Below are 20224 nucleotides of genomic sequence, written 5' to 3'. Positions count from 1 at the left end.
TAGAATAGCCTCTGCTTGACTCAGCCATTAATACACACATATGTGGTGGGTAGTATCTGAGGCATGTTCCCTTGTTGCCAGCATGAAGAGATGGACATCATGTGAGGCCTCACTTGACGTTTTGACTGATTTATTTTTATTGATTCAAAAAGTTGAGGTACACGTATTTTACTGGAATATTTTGTAACGTTTCATTACTTTATAATTATCCTGCATCACATTTTAGAGGGGAAACAATGTGTTTTTTTACTCCTTTATTTGACAGATGTAGTTACATGTTTTAAATAAACCAACACAAACAAACACAAAGACAAACCAACAGTTTCAACAGTTAACAACAAGGCCTGTGATTTTAAAAGCAACTTCCCTGACCTCATTGATAAGAAGATATTTGTATGGAAGACATTTTTCGAACTCACATTATCAACAAATCTAGACCAATAGACAATAACATACTAGTAATATCTTCATAATCTTTATATTTAAATAGTTTTATAATAATAATAATAATATTATTATCTGCAATTCACGTTATCAACAAATCTAAAACAATAAACAACATGCTAGTAATATCTTTATTTATTTTTCTATCTAAATTTAGTTTTATATAATAATTATTATTACTATTACTATTATTGTTATTATTATTGTTTTTATTATTATCAATATTATTATTTTATTAGTATTATTATATTTTTATGAATATTATTTTATTTTATTTTATTTCTTATAAAGCTTCTATTTAGTATTAAAACAGTTCAGTGACTGTGTTCTCTCTGCAGGTGGCGATAGTGAGCAGTTATCGCGAGATCCCACAGAATTCCAGGCGCTTGTGTGAGTGAGTGAGTGTCTGTGTGTGTGTGTGTGAGTGTGTGTATGTGTGCTCTGTCCGCCCCCCCCCCCCCCCTCGCTCCGTTGGGAGAGAAGAAAATAAACCTAATGCTGCTAATGAGGCTAGTTATGGAACCAAACCCTAAATACTCCTTTTGCCAACTGTGACCGGCCGTGAGGGGCTCTCTCTCCGCATGCAGCGCCTCCGTCTGGGAGAAAAAGCTCGGGATCCGTGTGGATTCTTCTGGACCGTCTCTTTCTTTTCTTTTCTTTTTTTTTTTTTTTTTTTTTTTTTTTAAAAGTCAAGTTGAAGACGCCAGCCAGGAGAAGCTTTCATTTGCTAGTAGCCTGTCTGTGAGCTAGCTAACCGAGCTAACCGTAGCCTAGCAAAGCCGAGCGCTGGATGAACTTCGCATGGACTGACTCTGCTGCTGCGGATGGGAGAGTAGCTCCGCTGCCCGACTGCGAGCTTTTGTTTTGGGCTGGGTCCTTGCCTTCGCATGGGAGTGCGTGGTTGCCTAATGGACACTATCGCCCCAGGAGCTGGAAGGCGATAACGGTGTGCAAATGTTGTTTTTGCGGCTCTCGGCATCACGTTATTGATTCTGGAAATCCATTGGCAGAGCTAACAGGATATTAGCCACCTTTTCTCGCTTTGTGGTTGCAGGCCATGGACTGAGAGGCATTCATCACTGGCTGGGTGATGAGAAGGGCTGGCTTGATGGCAGCTAATTATTTATTGGGAAGCAGCAATTGGAGAAAGGTTTGATTTGAACGTCCTCCCCCGAAGAGTTCAACTCCTGTTTGGTCTTTTTTATTTTGTTTTTTATTTTTTACTGGAGTTAGTCCAGAAGAGACGCACAAGAAAAACAGCGGAATTACAACATTAAAGTCCCGTAAAGAGAAATTAACAACTGAAATATAATGTCTACCGCTAAAGAAAACCCCTGCAGGAAATTCCAGGCGAACTTCTTCAACAAGAGTAAATGTCAGAACTGCTTCAAACCTCGGGAGCTGCATCTGCTGACGGACCAGGATCTGACCCAGGTAGGCGAAAATGTTTACATTAAGATCCTAAGACAAATCCTTTTCTGCCAAAGTGTGGGCAGTGAAACGATGACTGGTGGGCTGTGTAAGGCTGTAAGAATGTAGGCTGACAGTTATAAAAGGAAACCAAGGAGTTATAACGGATATATGTTGGTTACAGCCTTTATAACAGCTGTATGTGGCAATCACAGGTATGAAGTAGGTGAAGTTGTGGTGTTTATTTTGGCTATTACGCATCACATCTCAGGTTTCTTCTCTCCTCCTCAGTCCCCTCTCTCTCTGACAGACTGGTGAAAGTGAATTTCTTTAATTGCAGTGCTCACATTTGCTCAGCAGTTTGGTCTCTGTGATTGCTTATTAAACACCCCCCACCCCCCCACCCCCCAGCTGTTGTTTATCTGCAGTTGTTTGTTGTGGCTGTGTACTCCAGGCGGACTGGAGAGCACTGTGTGGAGGTTATTGGGAACCTGATTGAAGATGAGTGGAGCTAAAGATAAAGAGGAGCTCCACTCAGCCGTGGAGATCACATTATGAGTTTCCTGAGTCTCTCTTCCTCTCTCTCTCAGATCATTAGTTTGTCTTTGTTGTGTCTTGTAATTGATCCAAGACGATGAGGCCCAGTTGGGCCCTTGAACGTGGCTCAAGAGCCAAAAAGCGATGTCAGCATCCACTTCCCTCTGTGACTGTGTGTGTGTGTGTGTGTGTGTGGCACAGGCTTCATTTCTTTTTCAAAAGTGTGTATCTCTTGCTCCACTGAGGTTATTGCAGGTTAACCATTTAAATGTCAGACTCCTGAGTCAGGATAGGTGACCCGCGGTTACATCACTTCCTCAAAATCTCCCCGTGACCTGGCCGAACCTCGTTCCCACACCCCGTATGACGCCACCTGGAACCAGAGAGGCTTTACCGCCCCGGCCCTCGACAGTGATATGCCATCAGTGCTGGCTCATCACTGTTGTTCCAGTTGCCCACAGGCTTTTGACAATGTCTGCAGTCTGTCAGCTATCCAAACAGTTAGCAGGGAGCTCAGTTGCACAAGCAGGTTTTGTAACGATTCTATCTGGGCAGCCCCCAGACTAGTTAGTGCTACACACACCAGTCCATTACTGGTCTAAAGCTGTATTATGTAACACCACGTAAACAGTGTTAAACTCCTGAGTCTTGTTCAACAGGCCCAAGGTGAAGGCAAAGCTTTGTAAACTCTGTAAACTGATGCGGGCTGACTTAGAGGGGATAAACTCCACAACCCAGTAAAACAGAAAGCTCCAGTGAAGCCGTGTAACGCTGTTAAAACATGGTGAATAGGTAATTTACTGTGTGAATTTGAGCCTGAAATTAAATGAAAGTTATTCAGGACTTAAAAGGAGCTGGAGCTTGAGAATGCAGCTTTGAAACAGATAGCCCGCATGGAAAAGTTATGCAAAGGGAACAGAGCTGAATGTCGGAAGGACAGTATCCAATATAAACAAACTCTTTGTTCAACACTGCTAGTATAAAAGGTGGGCCGGGGGAGGGGCTGCTGCTGGAGCCGGGGTGAAATCTTTTATTTCAGTCAATGTGCTCCAAGGGGAGTTTTTTTTTTTTTTTTTAATTTCCCCATGAGCTCCAGCCACGGTGTCACGGTTTTCACTTTTTTTTTGGCCCCCGGAGAGTCGAAGTGTTCGTCAGGAGAACAGTGATCACACTATCCGCTGGAGGTGGCGGTGGGAGGCAGGACAGTGATGGAGGATGCAGGCAGGCTGAGGTTTACATGTACGTGGGAGGGTTCGGAGAAAGACGGGCCGGGGATGTGATGGGACTTAAGGAGTGGGAGCGGGAGTCACAGGGAGGGAGAGGAAGTGAGGGGTTGGGAAATGAGAGTAGAGGTTCCCAGAGGCCGCAGCTCCACATCCCACTCTGTGAGGTTATGACTAACAGATACAGAGTGGAGTCAAACTTTACAGAGCTATAGCTTTAACACGTACCAAATGTTCCAGCACAGACACTGACTGCAGGCTGCTCATCTTCATGCTAAATACACGATGGCTCCCACCCATGGCTTTGTGCCAACACAGTGTTTGTGAGGAGGACTTTTCTATTCAGGATCACTGTTGTGATAGCAGGATGATTTTACACGGTGTCACGCCCAGCTGTGTTTGTTCTTGTCACCCACACGTCCGCGCTAATACAGACCAACTTGAAAAGATGACTCCATCTTTCAGTGTTTGGCCTCAGCTCCAACGTGAGCCGATGTTTTCAAAGCTTTTCAAAATGCTCTTCAGAAAACACAGACCTGAGAATACTGGTCTGTCGCAGAGACTGTAAATAAAGATGGATGTAGCCTCTGTGACGTCACCCACAGGTTTCTGAAGAGCGGTTTTGAAGCTCAGAGTGAGCTGCTCCACCGTTGCCATCTTGGTGGTGTCTGACTCCGCCCCCTAACTCCCAGCTAATCCAAAAAAGAGGAGGGGCGTGTGTGGAGCTGAGACTTCATTGCATAACGGTTTGTGGCGAGCATACGCTCACCCACCAGTCACTCAAAGAGGCCACGCCCTCAATTCTCCACAACTTTAAGCCTTAATAAAATGTAAACAGGTGAGTCATAAAAACAGTTTTCATGAAGGAGGAAATTAGCACAAGAGACCAAGACTTTTTCATATTTTGATGAGTCACGATTTCAGTTGAAATGATAATTTTTTCACTGAAAATTTTTTTTTTTTTTTTTTGTAATTCTGGTTAATTGTGCAGCTGTAGTTCAAACAAATACTCCAGAAGAAGAAAGTCTGCTTGATTGTGACAGTTCGTAAACAGAGAACGTCATCACTGGTGAAGAGTAGCGGCGCAAAGATGCAAATGACAACTTCCGGTCTGATTTTCTTCACAATAAAATCAGGATGCAGATCAGATCGTGGGTTGTGATTCTACTCAAAAAGATTGTCATATGATCTTTGGTCCAGATCACCCCCCCCCCTCCGCCCACGCCCCCCCATCCTGAAACTGAAGCAGCTAAATGGAATTCAGCCATCATTAATATTCTTATTTTCACCGCTGATTTCCTGTAGCGAGGAGGTGACGTGGCCTCAGACCACAGGCTCTCTGTACACCTCCAGGCTGGAGGGGTGGTGGTGTGGGGTTCACTGCAGGATCAGTGCACAGGAAGTCAGCACCATTGTGTGTTGTTGTAAGTGTGCGATCAGATCCAGGGATGTGTTCGTCGTCTGCCATCTGAAAGTTTGTGAAACGGCCGCTCCATGTTCTCGTCCTCTCCTGTCGAGTCTGTCTCGGCGCAGGACGGCAAAAACATCGACCGACACCGTTTGTCTTCGTTCTGTCAAATTACCACAGTGATTAGATTTATTTGGGTCACGACTTTCTTTCCCTCCAAAATAACCTTTTTAATGGTTTCAGCTTCATCGACGCTGCCGTCGTAGGCACGTCCACACAAGTTGAAACAAGGCACATATATATTTATGGCAGGCATGCAGTGACATGGAGCGGTAACAGGCCCGGTATTAGAATAATCAGACATGTTAGTTTTGTGGAAGAGGTTGGGGGGTGTGGTGGTGCTGGAATGAGAGCTGCACACTAATGGTTAACACTTAAAGCAGAGACTGTGAGTGTTAACGGAGAGGAGATCGAGTGAGTGCCCAGCCTCTGTTTATATGTTTCCATGTCTTTTCAACTGTTGGGACTGAGGTAGTTTGTGGTCAAACAAGTCCAGGAGGTGAATCTGGCGCCTGTGTGTAGATATGTTTGTGTGTTTTGACAATGACACCAGTCAGAAGAGAGAGAGAGAGAGAGAGAGAGAATCAGACATGTCATCAAACCAAAAGGCTCTCTGTGTGGCTGCAACATGAGCTGTGAGAACAGAGGCAACATCTGGACCCCAAAAGGCTTCTCTCCCCCATATTTACACCCTCTCTCCCCCCGACCATCCCCCCTCAACTCACACTGTCTTGTAGTTTTAATGATTACCTAAATTGCTCTTTTTTTTTTTTCCTCTCTCCACTCTCACAGGCTAAACCTATTTATGGTGGATGGCTGTGCTTGGCCCCCGAGGGAACTGACTTCGACAATCCTATGCAGAGATCCCGGGTAAGAGCCTGTACATAGACGTGCCGTTAACAAGGATATACACGTACTGTGATTACAGTGCATGTATATGCTTTTCCTTCTCCTTCATTAAAGGAGCTATATGTCAGTTTCGCTGTTGCTACATAGCTAACGTTAGCATAAGCAGTTGTTTACTTAACAGTCTAGGAGGAAATGTCGGTACTCACCAACAGCTGTCTCCAGAGGTGGAAGGAAACCCTTTTGTTTTGCTTCTACATTAGGTTAGCACGCTAACCAGCTAGCCGCGTCTCGTCACTCTCTGATTATAACCTTTTGTATTCTGAACACAACAACAGCTGAAGCTCTGCAAGATGTTCAACCATCAGACAATTGTGGAAATATATGAACAGCTTAAGGGAGCTGTTTGTTAGTTTTTGCTATTGCTACATAGCTAACGTTAGCATCAATAGCTGTTTACTTACCAGTCTGTTCAGCATCAAACTTCATTTACTCACCAACATCTGTCTCCAGATGTGGAAACAAACACCGATTTTAACTCTTGTTTTTACCACGTATTTTCTTCTACTGAAGTTAGCATGCTAACCAGCTAGCCCCGGCCTGGTTGGCCCATCTCGTCTCTTCCCTATGCTGCTAGTTATCTAATGATATCTAATTACTCTTTAATTAGCTGCGCAGAGGATGAATTATAACCTTTTGTCTTTTAAACGTAACGATCGCTAAAGATCTCAGCAAGACTAAAACAGCTGTTAATGCTCATGTTATCTATGTAGCAATAGCAAAACTTGCAAATAGTTCATCTAATGTAAATATTAATGTAAATATACGGTACTGGAAAACTTCAGAGTGAGCCATTAACAGTCAATTTATCAACAACAAGTCAACAAGCGTCTCCAATTTATCCACCGTTTCAAATTAAAAGCCCCCTGCAGCATCTTGTAATTGCAACTTCACGACATGAAATTAATAAAAAGGGAAACACTGAGCTACTGTGGTTCAATATCAGGCTTCTCTGACAGAGACACTTTCTCCTGACAGAAATGGCAGAGGAGATTCTTCGTGCTGTACGAACACGGCTGTCTGCGATTTGCCCTGGACGAATCGGTAAGTGTTGCCTCTCATCCTTCCTCCTCTCGTTCCATGGCAACCAGGTTGTGAACTGAAGTGAAGCTAAAACGCTGCAGGAAGCGTTATATGTTTCTTTGGTGCGCCGTGTGGACGACGCATGCATGCTTAATGAAACGCTCGTTACGTCCCCCGACAAATTTCCAATCTGAATCTCTCCATCTCTTATAGCGTGTTTCCAGCTTTAACCTCTGTCACGTCGCGTGTATTCACATTCATCAAGTGGCTCATCTGTTGGCAGGGTGTGTACGGTTTTTCCAAGCGCTGCCTGTGAATGTGATGAGGAAGCTGCAGGCTTATCTGATGGAGGATAAACATTAAAAAAACAACCAAGTCAGCAGTGTTGAAAATGTGCCACCTCACTGAAAACCCACTCTCTATCATAGAGGGGGTGAATGGAGCAATTGAGACAAGCACCGTGTTTCCTCTAGTTCCATCATTTCACTCACATTAAGTAAAATATGTTGGTGAAACACTGGCAGTTAAAGCGCAGACAGATTCCTCAATAAGCAGCAAAGAGGATTAGAGGACCTCAGAGTACGAGGCTGGGGAGTTACCTCTCTGTGCCTGTTGTAATCCTGTGTTTGTGGTGGTGGTGGTGTGTCGCCGGGGGAATGTGACACAGGTGACCCACACCGGCTGATCGGGCTGGAGATTCCACCGCTTATGTGTAAACACAGAGGGGGGGCCACACACCAGCGGCTCGACACAGGCGCTGACTTTTACGTGTGGCGAGAAGATGAAACGCCGGCGACAGCAAAGAGCAGGAGCCGAGTTGTTTTAAGGCCGTCCGTCCGTCCGTCCCATTCCCGTGGACACGATCTCGGCAGCACCTCGACCAAACTTCTTTAAATTTGGCACAAACATTCACTAGGACTCAAGGATGAACTGCTTAGATTTTGGTGGTCAAAGGTCAAAGGTCAAGGTCACTGTGACATCATAAAACACTTTTTCGTCACAACTCAAGACTTCACACAAGTGGTTCATATTTTATACGACTCAACGGGGGTGAAATCTGAGAATAGTCTGATTTGTGACTTCGAGGAGGTGATTTATGGTTAACTGGTGCTTTAACTAGTGACCTCGTGTCTTTTATTTTTAAAATGAAGGAGCCCGTCAGCAGGTGTGTCAGAGAGAGCTGGACTCTCTGAGGGGAGAGCAGCCGGCCGTCCCTGTGTCTGCGAGCCGGACGTTTGAAGTCGCATGTGGTGAATCTCTTTGTGTTGCCAGTGATGACAATGGGAGGAAACTTGGTTGTGTTTGCTTGAGTGCGTGTGCATGTTTCCACTGTGTAATGTGTGTTTCCAGTGACACCCAGGCTGGTGTGCAGTTGTGTTTTCCTCTCATTGTAACAGTGATTCCAAAACTGTCTGCCTCATTGTCCTGCGCTCTTTTCATCTGCTCGGCGAGGCAGGAGAAGTGGGTCAGGGAAATGGCTGCTTTGTGCCGCGGACCCCGAGGATAGGAACTCTGATAACGACACGTTAATGGTCCCGATCTCATTAAACCCATCATTGTTTACACTGTGGCTCGAGCCACCGGTGGAGGACAGATGTGATTTGTCTGAGGTCAGGGTTGAGGCTTAGATCCACAGCGCCCGCTCCTCTCATGTGGCTTTTATATAGAGGAGAGATTTACACAGGCCACGCCCTCTCTCTGTTTGTCTTATTGCTCTTTTGATCACATTATCTCTGCTACGCCTCTCATAACGAAGAGTTCACGCCTCACAGCACCTCCATAAAAAAGTATTTTCAGCTCCTCATATTGAGACACTTCAGCAGCCTGACGTCAAGCGTCCTTCATGTTTAGTTCTGACAGAAAGTAAAAAGATGTCAGAAGTATTTTTTTCCTTCCACGTATGCTCTTAGTAATTGATTGAATTTCATCACATTAGCTTAGTTTAATAACTGTTGTCATGGCAACGCATGACAGAAAGAGAGCTCTTCCTCAGAGGAGCGATGACTGTATTTTATTAGCAGTTTGTTTTCCAACTTCTTGCATAGACATTTTTCTTTTTCTTATTTTTTTCTCCGATCTTTTCTCACTCTGTGGTGCAGAGAGCTGTGTTCCAGTCAAGCTTATTATTAACTTATTATTATTATTATTATTATTATTATTATTATTATTATTATTATTAAATAAAAACCAAATAATGAAGACCAGATGTGAAAAAAAATTTTCGTCAATAAACTTAATAAGCTTAATAAAAACAATAAATTAATGAAAACAAAAAGTCAAAACAAAATAAAAATAAATGAAACATTAAAGACTATTAAAATCTTGGTTCCAGTGGTTTAAGAACTTTATACGTTCTCATCCTCGTCTTTCGACTCGGTCGTTGTGGAGGCTGCGATTTGTCTGATGAACTGTACTGGGTTAAACTGAGAGGTGTTCCTAATATTTTGTCCATTTCATTTATATGATTTGAGGCTGACAAAAAGTAAACAAAGCAGTGCTGTGTTGCTGTCACGTCTTAAACAAAGCGCTATGTGATGGTTTCGTACCCAGTGACCGTGAACAGCTGTTGATCTGCTGTGATAAGACGTTTCCAGTGTGCAGAGCTCGGGTCTCTGTCAGAAATACTCCCACACTTCAGATGATCCTGTGCAGGTTTTGTAGCTGCAGCTTGTACACGTTGACCGGGCGCAGCCGTTTCTGCAACGCGTCGATGACGTGGGTGTACGTGGAAGCGTTGCCCCAGGCCCAGCGTCTTTACAGCCGTCGTTTTAATGTTCCTCTTTTCGTTTCTCCATCCAAGTCCTTCACGGTGGACGCTGCACTTTCTCCGGTTCCTCAGCAGAGTATGAAGTCGAACGGATGAGTAGCTGTGAAGAAATCGAACGACAGAAAGACAGATTTCTCCACTTGTTAGTAGAATAGTTTTACATTTCCACGTACTCACATTCTTGCTTTTTATAAAGAGCGGAAACAGAGAGGAGCAGCGAGCCTGGTTCTGCCTCACGGAAGAAAATCTAAAGATCACTAATTATTTCTTGCTGTTTTAATCTGAAAATTCAGTGTAAAAACAATTTGCAGCAAAATAAAACAGACGAGACATAAACAAGTCAAAGAAAAAATAAAGTCAGGTTTATAAAAAACAGAGTCATTCAAAATTCAAGGGAAAATAAAACTTCAGTAAAACCAGGAAAAGCTCTCAGATAAAAGTTAAGAAGATAAAAGTAAAGAAGAGACTCAGACGAGCTGTTTCCTTCAGGCAGATCGATCCAGATCTTCGGGGCTCTGTCCCCTTCAGTTTTCAACCAGGTCTCTGGAACAGACTAAAGACCTTTTACCTGAGGATCTCAAGGTGCGTCCTGAACTGAGAGGTCAGAGAAATCCTGAGTATTCAGACAGGTGTGGACTCTGACTGTCAGAACTTTTGAGGCACTGTCCTCATCAGGGATGTGAGAGCATGAGCGAGCGGGTGAGGCAGATTGTGATGGTTCGGGTTATTAGGCGTGGCGTTGTGTGAGGTACTTATCTGTAGTCAATGTGTTACCTGCAGTAGATTCAGTTTAGAGAAGCGGCGGGGGCACAGGAGCTGAGTGACGAGCTGCCGTACTGAAGTCTTCACTTTATTTTGAAAATTTCACCACTTATTTTGAAACTTTCAACTTTATTTTGAAAGTTTCCACCACTTTTTCTGCCGTCAAACAGACTTTTACTTTGGAACTACATACGGCCGCTGAACTACTGTATTCCTACGCACAAGTGCATCTATGGCGTGCGCTGTATTACTTCACAGATTAGCTGTTTGAGTCAGACAGAGCTAACGATAGGTGGTTGAGAAAATGTAGTTCCAAAGTAAAAGTCTGTTTGACGGCAGAAAAAGTGGTGGAAACTTTCAAAATAAAGATTTTTAGAGCAGAGATTTGTAGCTCACACAACCCCACGTCAAATTACACGAACTATCGCTTTAAGCTCGGCGCTAAGGTTGATCCGGGATCGCTGACATCATCTGGACTCGTGGCTTTTATCAGCATGTTGGATAAGAAATCAACCGAGTTGAGTCATAAGGTTTTCATTCACTGATGATACGTTAGGGAGCGTGTGCTTTATACAAATACGATGATGATAGAAACATCACAGGACAGATTGTCTTCAGGACTCAGTCACTACATCTTTAAATTATAAAGATAAAAAGTGTCTCTCCCACATCGATGCTCCGTGTTTTCTGATTTCCTCTCGAAGAACGAGGTCCAGGCAGCGATGACATCGTCTTCTATTTTCTGCCCAGCAGACAGCAGGGTGCTATCTGAAGCTGTGGCCTCTTAAAGCTCAACTATTTTCACCACGACCAGAGGGAAAGATGCTCTCTGGTCTGAAGCAGCATTCCTCCTCCAATGCCCTTATTTGGTGAACTGCAGTGAGCCTGCGGCCGGCGGGACCGCGGAGAGCAGGAGAAAGGAGCTCCAGCCCCTGAAAACCACAGAGGAAACGTCAGATCTGCCCCAGACCCAAACATTCCACCCACGGCCCCGCCACAGAGAGAAGCCGGCTCCACGGCTCAGCAGTGAGAGCAGCACTTTATCAGGAACATCACTGGTTACATACGTGATTCATCAGGCTGCAGGGGTCAAAGGGTCAGTGACCATGAGGACGTTTTTATTCAGTCCAGACCGGCCTCGTGTTTCAGAATATTAAAGCCGGTCCGTCACAAAGTCAGAATAATGTGTAACTGTACAGCTCCGGTGTGCGGAGAGTCCTGATGGAGGGCACTGTGTCGAGGAGCACGCACCATATAAAACAGCGGTCTCCTCTCCAGAGCCTTCGGCCCGTAAAAAGCCTCCTGGAGGATTTATCATTTATGGAGTGACTTAGTCCGTTTAACTCCACAGCTGCTGCTGGTGATTTCTGTTTTCATGCTGCTTTCACAGTTTCTTTTTTTTTTTTTTTGGAAAGTTAGAAATAAGAAGTAAAGATTTTAACTTGCGGGTAATTACCTCATAGTCACATCTCTTTTTATTCCTCCGCACACCATGTTGTTTTCAGGTTGTCCATCTGTCCGTCCCGTTCTCGTGGACGCGATATCTCGCCACCGCCTAAACGGGCCCTCTGCAAATTTGGCACAAACATTCACTAGGACTCATCGATAAACTGATTAGATTTTAGTGGCTAAAGGTCAAGGGTCAAGGTCACTGTGACCTCACAAAACACTTTTGAGCTATAACTAAAGACTTCACACAAATGGTTAATATTTTATCTTCTTATAAACTCTGAATAAACGGGGACGTAATCTGAAACTAGTCTGAGTGACGGAGGCAGACAGCCACGAGGAGGTGATTCTAGTTTTTGGAAAGTAAAGATTTTAGCCTGGGGGTAATTATCTTATAGACACATCCCTTCTTGTTTTTTAAGTATAAAGTATTTTACCCATCAGCCCCCTGTGGGCTCTATTGTCTCTCTGTGTTTTATAGCCCTTGGTGTCATGTCAGCCGCCGCAGCTGAAATCTCAGGAGGATTCTGTGAGAAAGTCGTTTCTTTTAATAATACTCCATAGCTAAGCTAAGAATAGTCGTCCTGATGGAAGACAGACACAATTGGAGGATATGGAATTGGCCCAGTTGAGTAGAAATCAAACCCACTACCACTTGTTTGTGTTTGAATGGAAGCCTTGGCAGATACGTCTCCTTTGTTTTGCTGGAGTAGCTGCTGTTATACTTTGAGCAGCCGGATCAGCTGGACTTTGCGAATCTAAAGACCAACGAGTCGGACAGATTAAACTCTGTGAGCTCCTCCTTCACCTCAGCTGAGCGTCATACAAACTACACTCCACGTATCACAGCAAATACACTTTCAATATGTTTCCGTGTCCTAAAGGTCCCGGGGCCGGTGGCATAAATCACCTTAAATTTTCTTCTTCCTTAAAATGTTCATTGAAGTGTTTTCTCCTCATCTTAGTCTTATACGTAAAGAATCACTTCAAGTTAAACTGTTGCACAAAAGACCTTTAGTGACCAAAGGAAGGAGGATCACAGGTGTCACAAGTGCTAATGGCAGCAAATCAACCGTCTCCATGGAAACGGTAGAATGATACCGCTGTAAAATGAAAGGCAGTAAACTGAAACCATCGTTAATCAATTATCAAAGCAGCTTCGTATTTAGTTTTCTATCAATAGATCACTCAGACTAATCGCTGCAGCTCTAATCCTTTCAGTTCTACGGATTTGACCTCCTGACTTAGTTTCTGCGTTTAGATCCTGTGGCTCCACAGTTCCCGGAAGTGTTTGATCAGAAAGGCACGATCAGTGGTGATTGATTAGGTACTGAACGTACGTCGTGTGTATATGTTACCACTGGTATCTCAGCTGTTATCACACTGCAGGCTCCTCGCTGCTCAGACAGAGTCTCTGCTACTTCTTCTCAAACTCGATCAGTTTTTTCTTTTCTCTTTTTTTTCCAGCGAGGGAAATTCTTCCAGTGTCTGAAGTGCGACGCAGTGTAATTGCCATATTTGGCAGCCCCCGGGGGTTTACAGGCAGATCTTAATAAAGCTGGATCTGTGTTCAGTGGCCTTAAAAGGAGCTGGAAAGAGACCCAGCACCTGTTTTACATCTGTAGCCAGCAGAGCCCAGCGGAGGCTGATAACAGAGCGGCAGACACAGGGCACGTCGGAGAGGAAGTCCAGTGGACGTTTTCACTCTCATGTTAACGAGACAATAAGTTCACAGAACACACGGGGAACCTACAGCAGACCGATGAGCACGTCTCTGGGTTCACTGCAGAGAGTTTCCTCAGTGTTGGAGCCGGTTTACAAAAGCAGACAAAGCTCCGCACTCTCCACTGATCTCACACAAATCAGCTTCAGTCCGCCGTCCCGCCGCTGTCTGAAAGGGTCGGACGTGTTACCACGGTGAGCTGGTGATCACAGCCGAGTGTCCGTACGGTACGGGCCTGACGTGGCCCGAGTTCTGCCTCTGGAAGAGAGGCAGGCGAGGAACTGAGGGGCTGTCAGCACCCGTGATATTAGTGTTTAACTGGGCAGTCTCCAAACCAGTATGGAAACAAACCAGTTGATGGACACGGATGGAAACCAGTGACTCAAGCTTCCATTTACATTTTTTCCACATTCGTCCCACTCCTGCAGATGCTCTTTGATATTATTCCGTTCTCACTTTAATCCGCGGGTGAAATGACACGAGGGCTGAAGCTACCGATGATTCCATCGATTAATCAAGTAACTGGATAAGAAATACTTTTGTTTTATTAAAGAGCAGTAGAAAATATGAAAAAAGAGAAATGAACAACTAATTGGTTTCCTTTTTTAAGAATGTTATTCCTCCACGCCGGCGCCGGTCAGAGCCAGAGCCTCATGGTTTTTGTGTTGTCCGTCCTCTCTTTCTCACGGTCACGATCTCAGTGACGCCTTGACAGACTTTATTTAAATTTTGGACAAACGTTCACTTGGACTCGAGGGTGAATTGATTAGATTTCAGTGTTCAAGGGTCAAAGGTCAGAGTTGTGGTGATCTCACAAAACACTTTTTTAACCTGGAACTAGTCTGAGTGGCGGAGGCAGACAACCAGAGGTGATTCTAGTGTGAAATAACACCAGTACACAGGATGTGCAATAAGCAGGTGTTTGTCGTGTGTCTCCTGCAGCCGAGCACGCTGCCTCAGGGCACCGTGAACATGAACCTCTGCACAGACGTCGTCGACGCCGAGCCGAAGACGGGCCAGAAGAACTCCCTGTGCATCGTCACGCCGGAGCAGGAGTACTTCATCAGAGGGGAGAATAAAGAGATCATCAACGGGTGAGTGGCCTCGCTGTGTGTTGCTGGTGGTTTGGGTGGAGACGGATGTTCATGCACAGGTAACACTCAGAAAACACTCTCCGCCTGTTTCCAGGTGGAGCGAGCAGCTGGTGGTTTACCCCCGAACAAACAAACAGAACCAGAAGAAGAAACGCAAGGTGGAGCCCACGACCTCCCAGGTAACAAAGAGGGTTCGTGTCATCGGTTGATAACGCATCCTCCTTTTTTCCTCTTCCTGTTCCTGACGTGTTCGTGTGCTCGTGTGCTCGTGTCCAGGAGCCAGGTCCAGCCAAGGTGGCGGTGACCGGCTCTGGGATCCCCGAGGCGGAGAAGGTCCCGGACTCCAGCTCCATAATCTGGCAGGAGGAGCTGAACCAGAGGGAGGCCGAGGGGGCGGCGGTCTGGGCCGCTGCCGACCTGCCGCCAGGATCACCACTGGCCTCCACAGGTAGAGAGGAGTAACACCTGTGTATAGAAGAACCCAGACCGTGTTTGTGAATCAGATACAGATAATAACAGGAAGTAAAGTTTATCGTGACCCTCTGCTCCTCTCGTCGTCAAGGTGACGGTGCGTCTGTGGGCCACGGCTCAGACGCTGGTTCGGTGAACGGTGATGAGGTGGACCGGGGAGGCGTGGCGCTGCACAGCTCGCCGCTGCAGCCGCCCGGCGACCTGCTCTCCCCCACCGGCTCCTGCTCCAGCCTGGGAGGAGTCCCCCGCTGCCTCTCCCCAGCCCCCAGCGACCCCTTCCCCTCCGGCAGCTCCCTGCTCTCCAACGGGTCCCACATCAGCGGCTCGGTCAGCTCTTTGGACTCGGACGCCAGCGGCAGCACGGTGACGAGCACCGACAGTCACCCGGCCAACCAGAGGGGGGGCCACGCCTACGGCCACCACGCCAGGCGCCTGGAGGCCGAGGCCAGGAAGGCCGAGAAGAGGAGCCGGTTCAGGAGCCCCGACAGGCAGGAGAGGGAGGCCGTCCTCAGCCCCGAGAGGAGGTCAGCACCCGTTCCTTACTCACCTTTAACTGTGTCTCTAAATGTCTCTTCACAGTCTCACCTCATGTCTTTACCTTTCTCAGCTCTTTGGCTTAAAAGAAGCAAAGTTTTTAAAGTTAAGAGCATCATTTTTTTTATAGCTTTCTTAATAAAACATTTCTTGTTTTTTTTTTTTTTTTCCACAACCCTGCAAAAATATCTGATATTTCTTGACTTAAGCTCCATAAAAACTGAATCCTACAATCCCCATAATGCAACATCTTTCAAACTTGTGTGTGTCCAGTTTGAAACACAGACTTTTTCCTCTAAATTTATAGTCTCAAATTTCTGCCTAAAGACTTTTTACAACTGTTTTCACAGGTTGAACAAACTGAACTTTTTAAAACCAGTTCATTAATAGTGAAAGTTGCTCTGCAGCTGCTGTATGGAGGACAAAATATGACATTGGCATGCATAAATAAATAATTGCAGAAATAACTCATTAAATACATAAGTAAATACAAAATAAATTTGTTTTTGATTTTTGAAAAAAAAAGGATATTTCAGTATTTTTACATTTCTTTATTTATGCATTTTTGTATTTCTGTGTCCATATGTAGCGATAGCAACATTTTCTGAATGCATTTATAATATAGGTAACAGGATTAGGTTAGCTAACGTTAGCATGTCTGCTGTAGCCGTCACTGATGAAAACAGACGTGTCACATTATGAACCTTCACGTTACCGAGACATGGAGGAGAAGAGGAACCAGCTGGAGCCTTCAGCAGCTCGTAGGATTCTCATTACTCCACCACATCTTCACATAGAAAACAGATGTTTGCTGCTGTATTATTGTTTTAAAAATCTTTTATGTACGACCTTTAACCTATAGAGGAAGTGATGTTCTTAGCCTCACAACACCTGACTGTCACTGACAAGTGAATCAGTCTGTGATTTATCCTGATGAAGCAGCTCGGCAGATGCTTTCTAGGAATCTCAGCTCCGAGCTGCAGACGCTGTGGTCTGGATACACATGAGAGCCTCTGGCCTCTCCTTATAAAGGCATGCACACACACACACACACACACACACACACACACACACACACACACATGGAAAGAGAGAAAAGGCTGCATTTGGTGAAATAAAGACATACTGGGATTTTTGATGTTTGCATATCTGAGTCTTTCTCTCAGACCAAATCTGTCTCTTAATAATCACCCCTCCGCGTCAGTTTCCTTTTTTGTCAGCAGTGTTACTAACTGAAGCTCAGACTGTATAAACAGCCTCTGTGCCGTTCGTGTAGAGTCGCAGTTTTTGCACTCTCATGCACCAGAGATGGTCACGTTTCACACAGACCCAGTGGGTGAGGCGGGGGGTCATCTTTTTCCTCCCAGAGCCAGCTTCCTGTTCGTTCCAGTCCCTCCATCCATACCAGGCATGAGAGGGAAAAGGAGGCGTGGCCACACGCTGCCTCATAAACACATGACGTCACTGGTCCATCTGAGAGAGTCTGGTACAGAGAGACTCTCAGACACAACATCACTTTTACCTGATTTCACATCAGATCAGTTTATAACAACTCATCTGTAATAAAGACATAAAAAAAAGAATTAATGCTTAAGAAATAGCCACTACAGTTAACTATGAAATAAAGGATAAAACGGAGAATTTATTAGTAGATTCACTATTAAAGAGCAACTTAATGTCCTATTTTTTTATTAACAAATTCAAAGAATGAATCCAAACTCGGTGTGTTTGGGGCGGTGGGTGAATGTGACGCTGCCTCACAGTTTGGTGGCGTGTTGCCCCAGGAAATGTCATTAATTATTATAAGATTAGATAAGATAGAGCTTATTATTAGTCCCACAGTGGGAAAATTTGCAGTGTTAGAGCAGCGAAGTGGACAGTACACAGAAATAAAAACAGCAAAATGTTAATATCATATAAGAGATCATAATTTAATATGTATAATTAGGTATTTAAATATAACAAAAATAGGAGTGGATGAAGGATATTGCACAGATGGTGTTTGTTAATTATTGCACATGGTGAACTAAATCATTTTCCTGTCTGTGTCTGTTGTAATGAACATTTCAGGGACCAGGATCAATCACTTGTGTAATAAAGTGACAGTACATGTGATTTATTAATTCATAAAGTGGTTTTAGTGTCGGTTACTCTTTAAAGCTTCAATGGCAGAAATAAATATTCAAATTTATGGCTGGTTCAGCCAGTGAGAGAACAGGAAATGCTTGTGCTACTTGCCAAAATTTATATCTCCACCTGAGAAGCGTACACACCCTGGAAGACGCACACAGAGAGTTTATAAAAATCACATGATCTTTCTTTTTCAGCTTTTATATATTTACTTTCTAGGTGGATATTGTGCATAAAAGAAAACTGAGAGAGGAAACGAGAAACTAAACCAAACTGAACTTTATTTGATCCTTGATAAACGAGCAGATAAAAGTCAACAGGCTCGTGCGTTCTCATCACACGCTGCTGCTGCTGCAGGTCGTTAGTCCGGGGAAACGTGATTGGCTAACGTCATTAATACAAGCAGGACTCGTGTTGATCCGGCCTTGTCAAATATATACTCTTGCCTCAAACGATCACATGGTGGAAATTTGTCCTCTCCTTTATGTCAAGAAGCGAGGGCAGCATGAAACGAGTCGTACCACTCGGCCTCTTCCTCATCTCATTCAGATTCCTCCGTCAGAGGAAAGAGTCTGTGTGGGAGTCGGTCAGTCGGCAGCGTACCCCGTCACAGATTGAGTCTTTGTTTTTCCAGATCGATTCTCCAGACGTAGTTTTCTGTCCTCGGTGCCGCCGACAGCTGTGACCGGAGGCTTTAAGTTTTCAGGTTCTCCGTCTGTCCGGTTCTCCTGACACGACACCCCAGGAACCTTCAGGAACCTTCAAGGAGTGTCTTTGGCACAAGTGTTTCGTTTAAACTCAAGGATGAACTGATTAGATTTTAAAGGTCAAAGGTCAAGGCTGATTATGACAGAATTTCTAACAGGATAAATTGATGAAGTTTTACATCCAGAAGTGCAAAGGTGCAGAACGTACATATATGGTAGAAGAAAAGCATCACCACCAACGAACTGTATTTCCTATCGCTGCTTCAAAATAAAAGCCTCCTGTCGGTTCACCAGGGGAAAGCTTTTAATGTGAAGTAGAAGCAGTAAATTCGCCGAGCTCCGGTGAGAGAGAAGTCGGAGTTAGAAAGACAAGAATTTATGAAAACACCATGAAGTGTGAAGCTCAACCCAATGATGAGGTGGAACCAGCAGCGGAGTCTGTGCTGGGAGAGAAACCAGTCTGAGTAACAGATCATACTGGGACCACAGAGAGTCCAGCTGAGGACCAGGACTTATTAACCTAAGAGTTAATAAGGAATGAATGCTTTGTTATTAATTTAACATCATTGTGTTGGTCTGCAGTCGCTCCGGTGTTATTGAGAAGTTGGAGGCGTTGGAGCTGGAGAACCAGGAGAAAATGGAGGTGGAGGAGTCGGGGAGGGGCGGAGCCAGACAGGGCCGAAGTGAGCACAGACGTTTCCACAGAGAGGTAAGACTGTGTGTGTGTGTGTGTGTGTGTGTGTGTGTGTGTGTGTGTGTGTGTGTGTGTGTGTGTGTGTGTGTGTGTGTGTGTGTGTGTGTGTACACATTGAAGCCAACACTGGTGGTTTACAGTCGGTACTGTGAGACTTGTAAACAGTGTTTTTAAACAACATCACATGGTGGAGCAGATGTGAGCTCAGCATTGGACCCACCAGGCCTGGGCCCTGTCCCAGCACCTCCCCCCACCCAACCCCACCCCACCCCCTCTGTCTTTTCCCTTCACCCTCGCCCTCCTGCCTCCCTCTCTCCCTCTCTCTGTCCTGTCTTTGTTTTGGTTGTGGGTCAGAGGTCGGCAGCATGCGCTGTATTCATTTCCAGTTTCCAATCTGCGGTGGGATTCCCCTGGTGATTCTGCTTCCCTTTCCCACCCTGGTCCCCTGAGCTCGGAGAGAACGGCCCAGAATTGGACTTTAGGAACACAGAAACCCAACACACACACACACACTGACACACACACACACACACACACACACACACACACACACACAATAAACTCTGGATCTTTGTCACATGCAGATGAAAATATCCCAAACAGACAAAAGATGCAGAGAGGGACTGTGTGTCCTGTGCTACACACACACACACACACACACACACACACACACACACACACACACACAGACTATCAGTTATTGTTACTGTTGTTTTAAACGACACACAGACACAGATTCGGAGCTGGAAAGTTCAGCCTCACACACTGTTGCTGTGTGTTTTTGTGTGTTCGCTCTCTGCGGCTCAGCGCTCTGCAGAGTTGAGCTTCAAAAACAAAGTGTGTTTGACAGAGGAGTGGTTGTCATGACATTTCTCCACCAAC

At 45.0% G+C, this 20224-nt stretch overlaps 1 protein-coding gene across 4 annotated transcripts in view; it reads left to right on the top strand.

The window, feature by feature from the left end:
• The first annotated feature begins 889 nt into the window (after positions 1 to 889).
• mprip (myosin phosphatase Rho interacting protein) overlaps positions 890 to 20224 on the top strand; it is a 38160-nt gene continuing 18825 nt past the window's right edge. For 2 of the 4 annotated variants that reach the window (XM_056365746.1, XM_056365747.1), the window contains exons 1-8: positions 890 to 1878; positions 5875 to 5952; positions 6967 to 7032; positions 14655 to 14806; positions 14901 to 14985; positions 15083 to 15254; positions 15369 to 15801; positions 19231 to 19357. In XM_056365746.1, coding sequence (XP_056221721.1) covers positions 1756 to 1878; positions 5875 to 5952; positions 6967 to 7032; positions 14655 to 14806; positions 14901 to 14985; positions 15083 to 15254; positions 15369 to 15801; positions 19231 to 19357 — 1236 coding nt within the window. In that variant the 5' untranslated portion in view covers positions 890 to 1755. The remainder of the gene's footprint in view (positions 1879 to 5874; positions 5953 to 6966; positions 7033 to 14654; positions 14807 to 14900; positions 14986 to 15082; positions 15255 to 15368; positions 15802 to 19230; positions 19358 to 20224) is intronic. The other 2 variants (XM_056365748.1, XM_056365749.1) reach the window with 2 other exon arrangements.

The sequence above is a fragment of the Seriola aureovittata genome, chromosome 21 (assembly GCF_021018895.1).
Source record: "Seriola aureovittata isolate HTS-2021-v1 ecotype China chromosome 21, ASM2101889v1, whole genome shotgun sequence".
NCBI lineage: Eukaryota > Metazoa > Chordata > Actinopteri > Carangiformes > Carangidae > Seriola > Seriola aureovittata.
This window is presented reverse-complemented; position numbering and strand designations above follow the sequence as displayed.